Source organism: Camelus dromedarius, chromosome 9 (genome assembly GCF_036321535.1).
Source record: "Camelus dromedarius isolate mCamDro1 chromosome 9, mCamDro1.pat, whole genome shotgun sequence".
In the NCBI taxonomy this organism is placed as follows: Eukaryota; Metazoa; Chordata; class Mammalia; order Artiodactyla; family Camelidae; genus Camelus; species Camelus dromedarius.
In genome coordinates, this window is record NC_087444.1 from 79,699,399 (window position 1) to 79,712,471 (window position 13,073).

At 41.9% G+C, this 13,073-nt stretch overlaps 1 protein-coding gene across 1 annotated transcript; it reads left to right on the forward strand.

The window, feature by feature from the left end:
- Positions 1 to 714: 714 nt before the first annotated feature.
- LOC105105050 (zinc finger protein 211-like) lies at positions 715 to 10,029 on the forward strand. The gene is made up of 3 exons (XM_064489953.1): positions 715 to 1,150; positions 2,340 to 2,466; positions 6,343 to 10,029. Exons 1-3 carry the CDS (start codon positions 1,118 to 1,120, stop codon positions 7,824 to 7,826), a joined length of 1,644 nt encoding a protein of 547 aa, XP_064346023.1. The 5' UTR covers positions 715 to 1,117; the 3' UTR covers positions 7,827 to 10,029.
- The last annotated feature ends 3,044 nt before the right edge of the window (positions 10,030 to 13,073 follow it).

Consider the following 13,073-nt stretch of genomic DNA (forward strand, 5'->3'; position numbering starts at 1 on the left):
TTCTAGGAAATTAAAATGGAGTTATTTAGAGGGAACTGCTGTCAGGTTGGCTTATAGGGAAATGAACAGAGGAACACCCCTCACTGCCCCTTTCATAAAATATCAAAGTGAAACCTGATGTACAGGTTAGAACAATCATTGGCTAGTGCAGGGGATCAGGAGGGTGGGCAACTAAGCAGGCACTTACTGATTAGGCTCTATGATTAACAGGGAAGGGTGAGTTCTGTGAGGAGCCTAGGTGAAGCAGGGACTAATGGAACAGGGGAGGTTCAAAGAGCAAGACAACAGCCTTCTTGGGTAGCCTGATCATACACATCAGTGTTTCTCACTGAGTTGGGCACAATTGCTAACTATACAGGCATAAGAGCCTTTTCTGTGGGAAAGAGAAGCAGTGCTCTTCCCCTTGTCCATCTGCTTTAGAGCCGCCCAATATCTCCTCTCCATATTTCATGGTCCTGTCTGACTTCCTCCATGTCAAAAAGTGACTTTCACACTTCAGGCTGTATGTATTTCAAGAGCAATAGGATAATGTTTATGTGCTTCCAGTTACCTGGGTTGGACTCGCGGAGTCTGAGATACTGTTCAAACACTTCAGTGATCAGTAGTGCCTAAGGCCCTCAATGCTTTCAGCACCCCACCTCCGCTATGGTTCTGCTGCCCTCTTCAGAAGGATGAATCCCTCCCCCGTCCTAGGGGCCATTTCCCAGTGCCCCCCGCGGTGGTCCTTGGCTCTTTTCCTGGTTATTCTCTTGTGGGGCGTCCTTCTCAGAGGCCTTGGCACTACGTTACCCAGAAGATTGTGCGCCAAGGGGCAGCGACGTTAGTCCAATGAAAACCCAGAAAGGAGGCGTTTCCGGGTCAGCGAACATTTCGGGGAGGGGCTTCCGGCGCCTACTTGGCGGCCATTTGGTTGCTGTGGAGTCTGTTGGCCACGTGAGAAGGTTGCGTGTCCCGTGAGGGGAGCGAGGTGACGGCCTAGAAGGCGCAGGAGGAGGCTCTGTCCGCGCTGCACGGGGGCGGGTGTGAGGGTCGGGGACACCGCCGCCTGCGAGGAGTGTCGGTGCCGAGCCGACGCGGTCACTAGGCTGCGGCCACTCTGCTCCGCGCAGAGGCTCGGATGGCGGCGGCTGCGCTGAGGGTCGGGGCTCAGGTAAGTGCTGCTGCTCCGAGTTCTCCCCTGCCCGTTTCCCACCCAGATAGTAACGCCCCGAGCGGGGGGCGCCTGTTTCCGTCTCTTTAGCCCAGGACCCTGGTCCAGGACCGTGAGGCCTTCGGGACGGGGTCCCTGTTTCTGCCCACCAGTGTCGTGTGGTGTCTCTGATGCAAGTGAACTGGGAACTTCGTGGAACCTGGAGTCTATCTTCTTTCTCCGAAGAACAAAGTTTGAGGCTCAGTTGCACCTGGAGTGGTGGAGGAGTGATTATATCTTAATTCTTAGGGCTTTGGGAGCCATGGAGAGTTCAGTGGAAGTACAGAATGTAGGGGCTGATGAGGAGGACATCGAGGCAGAGGGCTGTTGTGGCTTTTCCCAGGTCACAAGTGGTTAAGAGGTAGCACTGAGGACAGAGGCGGAGATTAGTCAGCCCAAGGTTCCCGGCAGGTACTGGTCAGTCCAGGGAAGGCCTGAGCCCCCCCGGAGAACCGCCACGGTCACTTTCCTCCATGGCCACCTCTTCCCGCAGACTGCCAGGGCTGCAGAAACAGTTTCAGTAAGTGGAGTTTTTCCCAGTCGCTAATTTGTTCTGAGCCCTGCGCACATCACTCTGTATTTGAGGTGTCTTGGGGCTCTTCACCTGCGATTCTCCCAGTCGTCTTGTTTGGGCACCCTGAGGAACCCAAATCTCGGGGTCCTGAGTCCACGTCAGGGTATATGGATGAGGTTTTCATTTCCCTCTACTGATGGAAAGAGATTTGGATGGTTACTGCTGGGACAGGTACCATTATGTGAAACTATTTTGAGGTGAGGCTCAGCTCATTTAGGTAATTTCTGGTGGGAATAACCAGCAGGGAAGAGCAGGAGTTCGGCTTGAAATGACTGCCTGTTTATTCTGGAGGCCACGGGAGGTTCAGATCAGGGCAGGGAGGTTTGGTATTGTTTTTTGTTTTTGTAAATTCCTCTTTCTTTCTTTTCTTTCATGGAGGTACTGGGGATTGAACCCAGGACCTTGCTCATGGTAAGCATGCGCTCTACCACTGAGCTGTACCCAGGGGAGGGAGGTTTTCTTACCCAGATCTTCAGGCTCCATCTGGTCAGGCAGTAGGGTAGATGTGTGGGAAGATGGGCTGTGGGTTTTCGGGAGTGAGGCTATTTATGATTTTGTTTGTCCCTGTTTTTGCAGGGCAGTGTGACTTTTGAGGATGTGGCCGTATATTTCTCCTGCGAGGAATGGTGTCTGCTTGATGAGGTTCAGATCCGCCTGTACCTTGATGTCATGCTGGAGAACTTTGCCCTTGTATCCATGCTGGGTAAGGTCCTCACACCCACCCCTGTCCCCTGAACTAGGCTCTGCCTTTCTCCCTTTTTCCAGGAGCAGCTTTGTTGTTCTCACCTTTGGACCATGGGTGCTCCTTTCTTGTACAATTACTTGCGTAGGTGCTGTGGTTACTATGGGGATGCTGAGTGCATCCCTACTCCCTAGTGCCCCTACATCTGTAGCCCCCAAGCCTTGCAGGTAAGGATTCAGGATCAGCAGTCTTACAGTCAGCCTGATAGACCCCCCTTTGCTTGTCCTCTCTTTGGCCAGGTGACTGTCCAAATCCATGGTATCCAAATTTTGTTCCATTCTTATACTCGAGGTTGAGTTGTGCTTGACTGTGCAACAAACTGTTGTTATTGACACGGTCACTAATAAAACAGACTATGAGCTTTTCTTGCAAGGCACTTTCCCAAGGTTCCAGTTCTTCTACATCCATGGCAGCATCTCTTATATTCTGTTCTTTGGATAATAGCTGTCCTAGTTGGTGTGAAGAGGAATATCTTTACCATTTCAGTTGTGATTCCCTAATGGTATGCTTATTGGCCATTTGTTTATCTTCAAAAAAACTTAATGAAGTCCCTTTTCATTTTTTTAATCAGGTTGGCCTTTTCATTATTTTTAAGTTATAGGCTTTATCCATATAATCTGGGTATTAATCCCTTGTTGTATATATGATTTGCAAATGTTTTCTCACATTCTGTGGTTGCCTTTTTCCTGTGTTCATCGTGTCTTCTGATGTATGAAAGTTGTACAGTTGATTTTCCCCATCATCACTGAGGTATAATGGACACATAATAATGCGTAAGTTAAAGTTATGCCACAAACGTTATTCAGTTTATGAAATCCAGTTTGTGTTGCTTCTGCCATTGTTGTCATCGTCAAGAAATCATGGCTGAATCCAACAATTGAGACTTTTCTCCCTTTTTTAAGAATTTTATAGTTTCAGCTTTTGCACTTAGGCAATTGATTCATTTTGAGTGAATTTTTGTATAGGGTGCTAGGTAAAGGTTTAACTTCATTCTTGGGCATAAGGATATCCAGTTCTCTCAGCAACGTTTGTTGAAAGCACTGTTCTTACTGAATGGTAATGGTCTTGTTAAAATTTAATCATATATGGGTTTATTTTTAGACAATATTCTCTGTTCTGTTTAATGGGAATATGATTCTGACTTTATGGCAGTAGCAGGCTATTTTGATTACTGTAGCTTTGTAATAAAGTTAGAAGTAAGGTGCTGTGAGTCCTTCAGTTTTGTTCTTTTTCATAATTGGCTGTTTGGAATCCCTTGAAAATCTATATGAATTTTAGGATGAGGTTCTCTGTTTCTTGAGGATGTCAATGAGATTTTGATAGGGAGTGGTTTGAATCAACAATCCCCCACCTGAGTGTTTGAATGAAGACAATTTTATTTTTTCAGTCAATATACCTCTTATGTAACTTTCTCATCTCATTACATTAATTGTGTTCTAGTACAAAGTTGAAAAGGACTGGTAAGAGGGAACATACTTGCCTTCTTCATCTTAGTGTGAAAGCTTCTTTAGTAAGTATTATGATAGCTGTCGGGTTTTGTTTAGACTATCAAGTTGAATTTTTCTTCTCTATTTAGTTTACTAGGGGATGGAGATTTTTTATCATGTGAATGATTGTTGGATTTTGTCAGTCCTTTTTCTGCAGTTACTGATGAGGTCATCTGTTTCTTTTGGATGATACAGATTATATTAATTGATTTTCAGATGTTGAACCAGCCTTCTGTACCTTGCATAAACCCCACTTGATCTTGGCTTCTAATTTGTTTTATACAGTGTTTGAATCAACTTACTAATATTTTTTGAGAATTACTGCATCTATGTTCATGAGAGGCATTGGTTTACAGTTTTGTTGTGTGTCTTGTTTGGTGTTAGAGTAATGCTGGCCTCATAGAATGAGTTAGGAAGTATTCCCTCTGTTTTTATTTTCTGAAAGAGATTGTAGAGAATTCTATAATCTCTTCTTTAAATGTTTGACAAAATACACCAGTGAACCAATATGGGCCAGTTGCATTCTGTTTTGGGAGGGTATTCATTATTGATTCAATTTCTTTAATAGACATAGACCTATTCAGATACTCTATTTCTTCTTGTGTGGGTTGTGGTACTGTGTCTTTCAGCTAATTGATCCATTTCATCTAACTTATCAAATTTATGGGTTTGAAGAGTGTCATATATTTCATCATTATCCTTTTAATGTTCACAGTATCTGTAGTGATATTTCCTCTTTCATTTCTGATATTCATAATTTGTGTTTTCGCCCTGTTTTTCTTCATTAGCCTGACTAGAATTTTTTTTTTACTATTATCAGTCCTTGTAAAGAATCAGCTTTTTTTGGCTTATGCTGCTTCTTCCTTTGTATGTAATAGTCTCCCATTCTAGTTTCCTAAGCACTGGAAACACAGATTATGGATTTCAGATCTTCTTTTCTAATATAAGCCTTAAATGCTATAAATTTCCCTATGAACATTGTCATATTTGGACAAGTGGCCTGTTTGTTTCTTTTAAACTATCTTAAAATTTCTCTTGAGCTATCTTCTTTGACCTATATATTATTTGGAAGTGTATTTTTAAATTTCTCAGTATTTTGGGATTTTCCATGTATCTTTCAGTTACTGGTTTCTACTCAAATTCCACTGTGGTCTGAGAACAGATATTGTTGTTTTCTGTTCTTTAAATCATGAGGTGTGTTTTGTGGCCAAGAATGTGACCTATTTTGTGAATGTTCCTCATCAGCTGGAGAAGGCTTGTAATTTTTTGTTGTTGTTGGATGGAGTTGCCTCGTAGTCTATAGGTGTCCATTATATCCAGTTGATTGATGATGGTGCTTTTCATTTCCACAGTATCCTTACAAGTTTTCTGTGTGTTGAATCTGTCCATTTCTGATAAGAGGGGTGTTGAAGGAAGACTCCAACTGTCATTGCAGGTTCATCTATTTGTACTTGTTTTGCCTTATATTTTGACATTCTGTTTTTAGACAAAGGCGTTGAGGATTGTTGTATGTTGTAGAGAATTGACCTGTTTACCATTGTGTCATTCTCTTTATCCCTAATCTTTGCTTATTTGAAATCTGCTCTGATAGTAATATAGTTACTACCACTTTTTTAATGATTGGTCTTAGCCTATCTTTCTCTGTCCATTTATTTTTGATCTATATGCATCTTTATGTTGAAAGTGGGTTTCTTGGAGAGAACATATAGTTGAGCCTTGTGTTTTGATACACTTTGATAGTCTCTCTTTTAACTGGTGCCCTTAAAGTATTGACATTTAATATATTGTCACAGTTTAAATATCCAACATATTGGTTGCCATTTTCTATTCATTGTCCTTGTTCTTTGTTCCTCTTTTTACAGAATCTACAAAATCTCTAGACCACTTATCTCATATGGTTTTTCACACTGTTTTCACCATGCTAAGTTCTGACACTGTTCGTGTCCTGAAACACACAGTTATCCTTTAATGTCCTTGAACACCAGCTTTTCCAGGCAGATTTTCTTGTGCCTGGACATACATTTCTGCACAATATCACGTATCACCAGCAGGTGTGGTCCTGGTAAAAGCCATTGATAGAGGAGTGAACTGTAGAACATGCCTTTCATTTTGGGGCCATATCTGATTCTTCTGCCTTGTTCTTGGTGAGGCCTCCTCAGTTTTGTGAACTGAAAACCCAGTAATGCAGAGCAGCTGCTTCCTCAATTTGACACCAACTCCATTTGCTGAACACAGTTCCGTGGCCTGGTAGTTTCATGTGTCAGAGGTACAATTGTGGGAGTGTGTCACTCCCCATAGTGCCCACCACCCCAAGTCAACATGTACTTCATCATCACTTGATTGTTTCCAGGTTCCTGTCATGGAGTCAAGGATGGAGAGACATCTTCTGAACAGAGCGTATTTCTAGGAGTGTCACAGACCAGGACCCCCAAAGCAGGTGTGTCTCCTGAGAAGTCCCAGCCCTGTAGGATGTGTGTTCCAGTCATTAGAGACATCCTCCACTTGGCTGAACATGCAGGAAGAAATAGGGGGCAGAAATCATACACATGTGGAGCATGTGGGAAACAATTCTATTTCACTGCAAACCTTCAGCAGCACCAGAGACAGCTCGTTAGAGACAAACCCTTCAGATGTGATCTGTGGAGACCCTCATTTTTGAAGACCTGCACAGCCCATGCATCAAGGAATCTCTTTACCTGTAGGGAAATTGGGAAGGACTTCTTGGCCAACATGGGACTTCAGCAACAGGACGCTGATCCCAGGAAGAAAGTAAACAACAGTAGTGAGTGTGGAGCTGTTTTTCAGAGTGGAAGGAGTCATCCCAGCTGGGGAGAATGCAGGAAAGCCTCCAGCCAGACAAATGTGCTTGTTCAGGATGGAAGAGCCCTCTGTAGTGAAGGGTTGTGTGAGTGCAGCAGTTGTGGGAAAGCTTGCACCAAAAAGTGTAACCTTATTCAAGAGCTCCAGAAAGTTCCCCCTGAAGAAAACCCGTGTGAATGCAACCAACGTGGAAAATGTTACAGCAGGGAATCCAGTTTCCTTACACATCACAGAGTTCATGCTGGAGAAGGGCCTTACAAGTGCAGCGAGTGTGGGAAATCCTTTCGCCGAAGCCTCCACCTCAGTACGCACAGGAGAATCCACACTGGAGAAGAGCTTTATGAGTGCAAGGAATGTGACAAATCTTTTATCCGGAGGTGCAACTTCACTCAACATCAGAGAGTTCACACTGGAGAAAGGCGTTATGAGTGCAATGAATGTGGAAAACTCTTTAACAGGAAATCTAACTTCCGTGTACATCAGAGAGTTCACACTGGAGAAAAGCCTTATAAGTGTAGTGAATGTGGGATATCTTTTAGGGGAAAGTCTGGCCTTCGTTATCATCGGAGAGTTCACACTGGAGAAAGGCCTTTTAAGTGTAATGAATGTGGGAAATCTTATATTGGTAGGGCTGGCCTCCGTTACCATCGGAGAGTTCACACTCGAGAAGGGCATCATGAATGCACTGAATGTGGGAAATTTTTTGCTGACACCTACAGATTCCTTACACATCAGAGAGTACACAATGGAGAAAAACCTTATGAGTGCAATGAGTGTGGGAAAAGTTTTACTGCTAGGTGTCGCCTTCGTTATCATCAGAGAGTTCACAGTGGAGAAAAGCCTTTTAAATGCAGTGAATGTGGGAGATCTTTTATTGATAGGTCTGGCCTCCGTTATCATCAGAGAGTTCACACTGGAGAAAGGCCTTACAAGTGTAGTGAATGTGGGAAATCTTTTATGGGTAGTTCTGGTCTTCGTTATCATCAGAGGGTTCACAGTGGAGAAAAGCCTTGAGCCCAGTGAATGTGGGAAACCTTTTACTGCTGTCTGGCCTCTGTCATCAGAGAGTTCACACTGGAGAAAGGCCTTATTAGTGCAGGGAATGTGATAAGTCTTTTACCCAAAAGAGCCATTTGCTTCAACATCAGAAGGTTCACACTGGAAAAGGGGCCTTGTGAATGCAGTGAATGAGAACCACACTCGGGGTGTAGGAGTTTGAGGTGGTAAGAGGTTGGGAGGACGCAACTGCATTAGGCCTGCAGCCAAGAGACCATTTCTAGGGAGGAAACTGAGGCCCAGAGAGGGAGTGTCATCTTGTGAACTCCCAGCTTGGACAGGGATTTAGGATTCAACGCCAGGTTGCCTCATTTGAGGCATGGAGATTCTGGTCATTGCTCTAGTTTTTCCCTCCCAACCCTCTGTAGAAACTCTTAACAACTCCTTGTCCATCCTAACACCCTCTGTTGCCCCAGTCCAGGTGCCTTGCTCTTACACCCATCCCGCGCTGCTGTACAGGAGGGTCTTTTTATTCAGAGCCAACTCTGATGGCATTCTGTGAATGACCCCATTTGTCTAGACAACCTGCCAGGTGCTTAGAATCTATTATTATCCTCATTCTGAAACTAGGGATCTGCTGCTCAGTTTGAGGGACTTCCACAAGGGGACACGGCTGCGAGGGCATTGATGAAAGTGGTTCTTCAACACTCCACACGTCCACTGCCTTTACTTCTGTCCTTCCCAACAGGGACTCTCCTGCAGAGACGTATCTGCCCCCCTCCCGCTCCGAAGTAACCACAACCTTCCTGAAGGGTAAAGTATCTCCACCCAACCTTCTCCTCCACCTCCCCCAGTACGTATCTTCCTGAAAACATCTCTCCTGTGTAGTTCCTCAGAGGGACAGCAGCATCAAGCTAGGCATCCCCAGAGGGTATTCAGCATCACCCCAGATATGACACTGGCCTCAACTGCCATATGTAGTAGTTGGTTTCCAAGGACTTGTCCATCATATTCACAAGTCTTGCATCATGATATCCCTGTCACCCAGTTTCTCAGTTGATGAGGTCACTGGTCTGGGTACTGTGAGGCAGTGGAGGACTGAGTGTCCACTGTGGCTCTCACATATCCCCATCCCCAAGGCTCTTCCCTGTCACCTTCTTACCTTGGCCCACTGCTCTCTTCACCTTACCAGGATGATGTAAATTATCAAATTACAATTGTTAATCTGCAAGAGCTTGCCTGGGCTATTGGGAACCACATTTCATCAAACTTAGATTAAAAGCTGAGGGTAGGCTGACCACTTCAGTGGAAACTAAAACCCCACGATAAAGTTATTATGATTTTAATTGCATTTCTCCCAGGACTTTTGAAGTTGTGTTTCTTTTGTGTGTCTATTATTCACTTGTTAGTGTTCTTTAGTTAAATTTCTATTCCCGTTTTTGCCTGCCTTTATTTTGTGAATTTTGGCTGCTTTGCCTTTCATTGAGAAGTAGGAGAATAGGAAATCCCAAAGACAACTGTTTGAGATTTCACTCATTGAGCCCAATAATGTGAATGACTTCCCTTCTGCATGGAATAGTGATTTGGAATACTAAAAGAATATTTTCACATTTTTCCTCAATATTTTCACTATGCATAATGTAATGGCCACATACTCACATTTAAGATGAATCTCCATTATTAACATATGTATACTCCCTCACTCTTAAGTCCAGACATTCAATGACACAGAAAATCAAACCCTTGTTTGTAGTGTTTGCCTATTTCCCTGGTGTAAATACTCCCAACATAGGCAATGTCAAACTGCCAACTTGATATCACTGAACATGGGACTGGGAATTACTGCTAGTAGCCCACCATTACATTTTTTCCACCATACGGGTACAGTAGCTGCAAGTAATTTTAAGAATGTAGCTAATAAACCATAGAAAAATGATTATAAAGTGACAGGTTTTTCATATTTGATTTAATAATAGTTTAATGGATGTATTGTTGACTTAAAATTTCACATATTTAAAACGTACACTTTGATGTGGTATTCCTGTACAACTCAGACCAAGTTTCCTCTTAACATTTTTAAGTTATGTTCAATATTAGGATTACTGATGCAAGAACATATTCAACTTTTGTAATGACTTTTTAAATCTATGTATAAATGTAATGGCTGTGTGTAAAGCCTGGTGGACCCTTCCCCAATCTTACATCATTTATTATTTTCATACTTTTGTGTGTCTGTGTGTGCATGTGTGTTTGTACCATGCTGTTAGTGGTTTTTTAATTTATAACTTTGGGTATCGTGTCAAATGCATATATTATTAGAATGCATTTCTGAAATAAAAGAGCCCTTTCATACTCTAGTAACTAAATTGCATATAAAAGTATTCAAGGTATTAGTGTACACCAGCACAACTGGGGACTCAGTGTGGTAGGTTTTGAATGCTAGCACCCTTCATTGCAAGTGAAGTAAGCCAGAAAGAGGAAAAAATACCATGATATCACTTATATGTGGAATCTAAAAAAAAAAAAAAAAAAGACACAAATGAACTTACAAAACAGAATCACAGACATAGAAACAAACTTATGGTTACCAGCAAGGGAAGGCAGGGGGAAGGGATAAATTGGGAATTCAAGATTTGCAGATACTAATACGTATAAAACAGATAAGCAAGTTTCTACCATATAGCAGAGGGAATTAAACTGAATATCTTGTAGTAGCCTACAGTGAAAAACAACACGGAAACAAATATATGTATGTATATGTATGATTGAAACATGCTGTATACCAGACATTGACACAACAGTGTGAACTGACTATACTTCAATTTAAAAAAAAAAAAGGCCTAAATGTAAGACCTGAAACCAGAAAACTATTAAAAGAGAATATAGTTGGAATATTCATTGATATACATTATAGCAACATTTTTATGGCTCTGTCTCCTAAGATAAATCCAAGCAAAAATAATCAAATGGGACCTAATTAAATTAAAAACCTTTCCCTTTGCATAGCAAAGGAAACCACTGATGAAAGGAAAAGACACCCTACTGAATGGGAGGAAATATCTGTAAGTGATAAGACCAATAAGGAGCTAATACCAAAAAATAATATAAAAAGGTCATGCTACTCAGTATCAAGAAAATACATACCATCCAATTTAAAAATGTGCAGAAGTCCTCAAACACTGCAAAGACATAGAAATGGCTAACAGGGACATCTTGAACATGTTGAAAACACGTTCAACACTGCTAATTATTAGAGAAATGGAACCAAAATAATGATGAAATAGTACCTCTCACCTGTCAGCATGACTGTCAGCAAACATTCTACAACTACCGTATGTTGGCGAGGATGTGGAGAAAAGGGAACACTTGTACACTGTTGGTGGAAATGTAAACTGATGCGGCCACTAGGGAAAACAGTACTGAGGTTCCTGAGAAACTAATTAGAACCATCATATAATCCAGCAATTCCACTCCTGAATATATATCCAGAAAATACAAAACCACTAATCCAAAGTTCACAACAGCATTATTTACAGAAACCTTGACATGGAAGCAACCCAAACGACCATCAACGAATGGATAAAGATTTGCTGTATATATAAACACTGTAGTATTAGCTGTGGCATAAAACGAATAAAATTCTGCTATTTGTAGCCAGTTGGACGGAGCTAGAGAATATTATGCCTGATGAAATAAGCCAGACAGAAAAAGACAAGTACTGTATGGTATCACTTACATGTGGAATCAAAAGATAATACAACTGAACATATGTGAAAAATAGGGGGGAACATCTCACAAATAAACTAGTTGTTACCAAAGGAGAGGAGGGGGTGTGGGGCAAATTAGGGGTATGGGATTAAGAGAGACAAGCTACTATGTATAAAATAGATAAGCAAGAATGATATATTGAATAGGACAAAGAATTATAGCCACTATCATGTAATACCTTAATGGTGTGTAATCTAATAATATTGAATCATTCTGTACAAGTGAAGCTAATAAAATATTGTACATCAATTATATTTCAAATAAAAAATTAAAAATAATAAATTTTAAATGACCAGTTGAATTTTCCACATATAACTGATAGAAGTGTGTGTGTGTGTGTATTTATATATATAAATACTTGTATATATATGTACATCTATGTATATATATAAATTGCTTGAGATTGATGGAAGCTGACAAAATCAGTTGCCTTTTAAATACATCAGCAATACAGCGGCCCTTAGGCACACTGGATGAAGCTAAGAATTCTGCTGGTGTGGCACGACGCTGAAACCTGTGCTGTGCAACAGCCCACCTGCCCTGTCTATGCACGACCATGACTGTATGTCCTGCATGAGTGTCTAGCAGGTCCCCTCACAAGGGGTGTCATCAATGTTGCACCCTACTCGGGTGCCTGGGGACAGCTGGATCCAATTAAGTTCTTGCCAGCTGAGGTTGTATGTGATGGCTGAACTTCCGAGGTACCCCGTGGACAACTGAGTAAAGCTGTATAGTATTAAGTTCCTGTGTAGGTGGAGAGGCTGTTGAAACAGGCACTGAATAGAATACACATAACAGCAAAGTACCGGCCTGTGAAGACTGAACAGCCTCGTTCATTTGAATCATGTGAGGTATTGGGGTCTGAGAGATGGGACCAATGAAGCAGTAATCCACCATGAGATGCCATTCCTCCTAGGAACCTAACACCTACGGTGGTGTCTCACACCTAAACAAAATTGGTTATTTCTCACTTCAAGGTAATAAACCTTACTTGTAGATTAAATATATTTTTTGATACGTCTTTCAACATGATTTCTGGCCTTTTTAAAACTTTGCTCATTTCATTGATTACATTCTCTTATTTTGCCAACTACTTCCTTTTGTTATTTTCTCTTTAAATTTACTTAAAAACGTTCCTGTAAATACGTATGAGGATAAATTTAACACAAATGTTTTCCTCCCTACCTGGCTAAGTCTGAAGGGAAACAGACTTTATGGTTGTGGATCCTTCCAATGATGTTCACATTCACTGACATCCAGTAGCGTGTCTTCTCACTTGATCTGATCTCCCGGTTGTTTGAGTCATTCCATAGCACTGTCTTGGCTCCTGTTAGATGCCTGAGTACAGCGCTGTGGTTGTAGCTCTGAAGGTGCACACTTCAAGGCCCAACCCTGGATCTGCGAAAAACAGATTTCTACTCCAAAATATTACTGCTAATTGGACTTGTCATTACAGCATGTACCCAATATGACAACTAAAATATGATAGGCAGAGCA

Bases quoted from the DNA above. Each gene is read 5' to 3' on its own strand.
- LOC105105050 (XM_064489953.1), top strand. From the start codon at position 1,118: ATGGCGGCGGCTGCGCTGAGGGTCGGGGCTCAG. The intron at 1,151-2,339 runs GTAAGTGCTGCT...CTGTTTTTGCAG, and splicing joins CGCTGAGGGTCGGGGCTCAG to GGCAGTGTGACTTTTGAGGA. The intron at 2,467-6,342 runs GTAAGGTCCTCA...GATTGTTTCCAG, and splicing joins TGCCCTTGTATCCATGCTGG to GTTCCTGTCATGGAGTCAAG.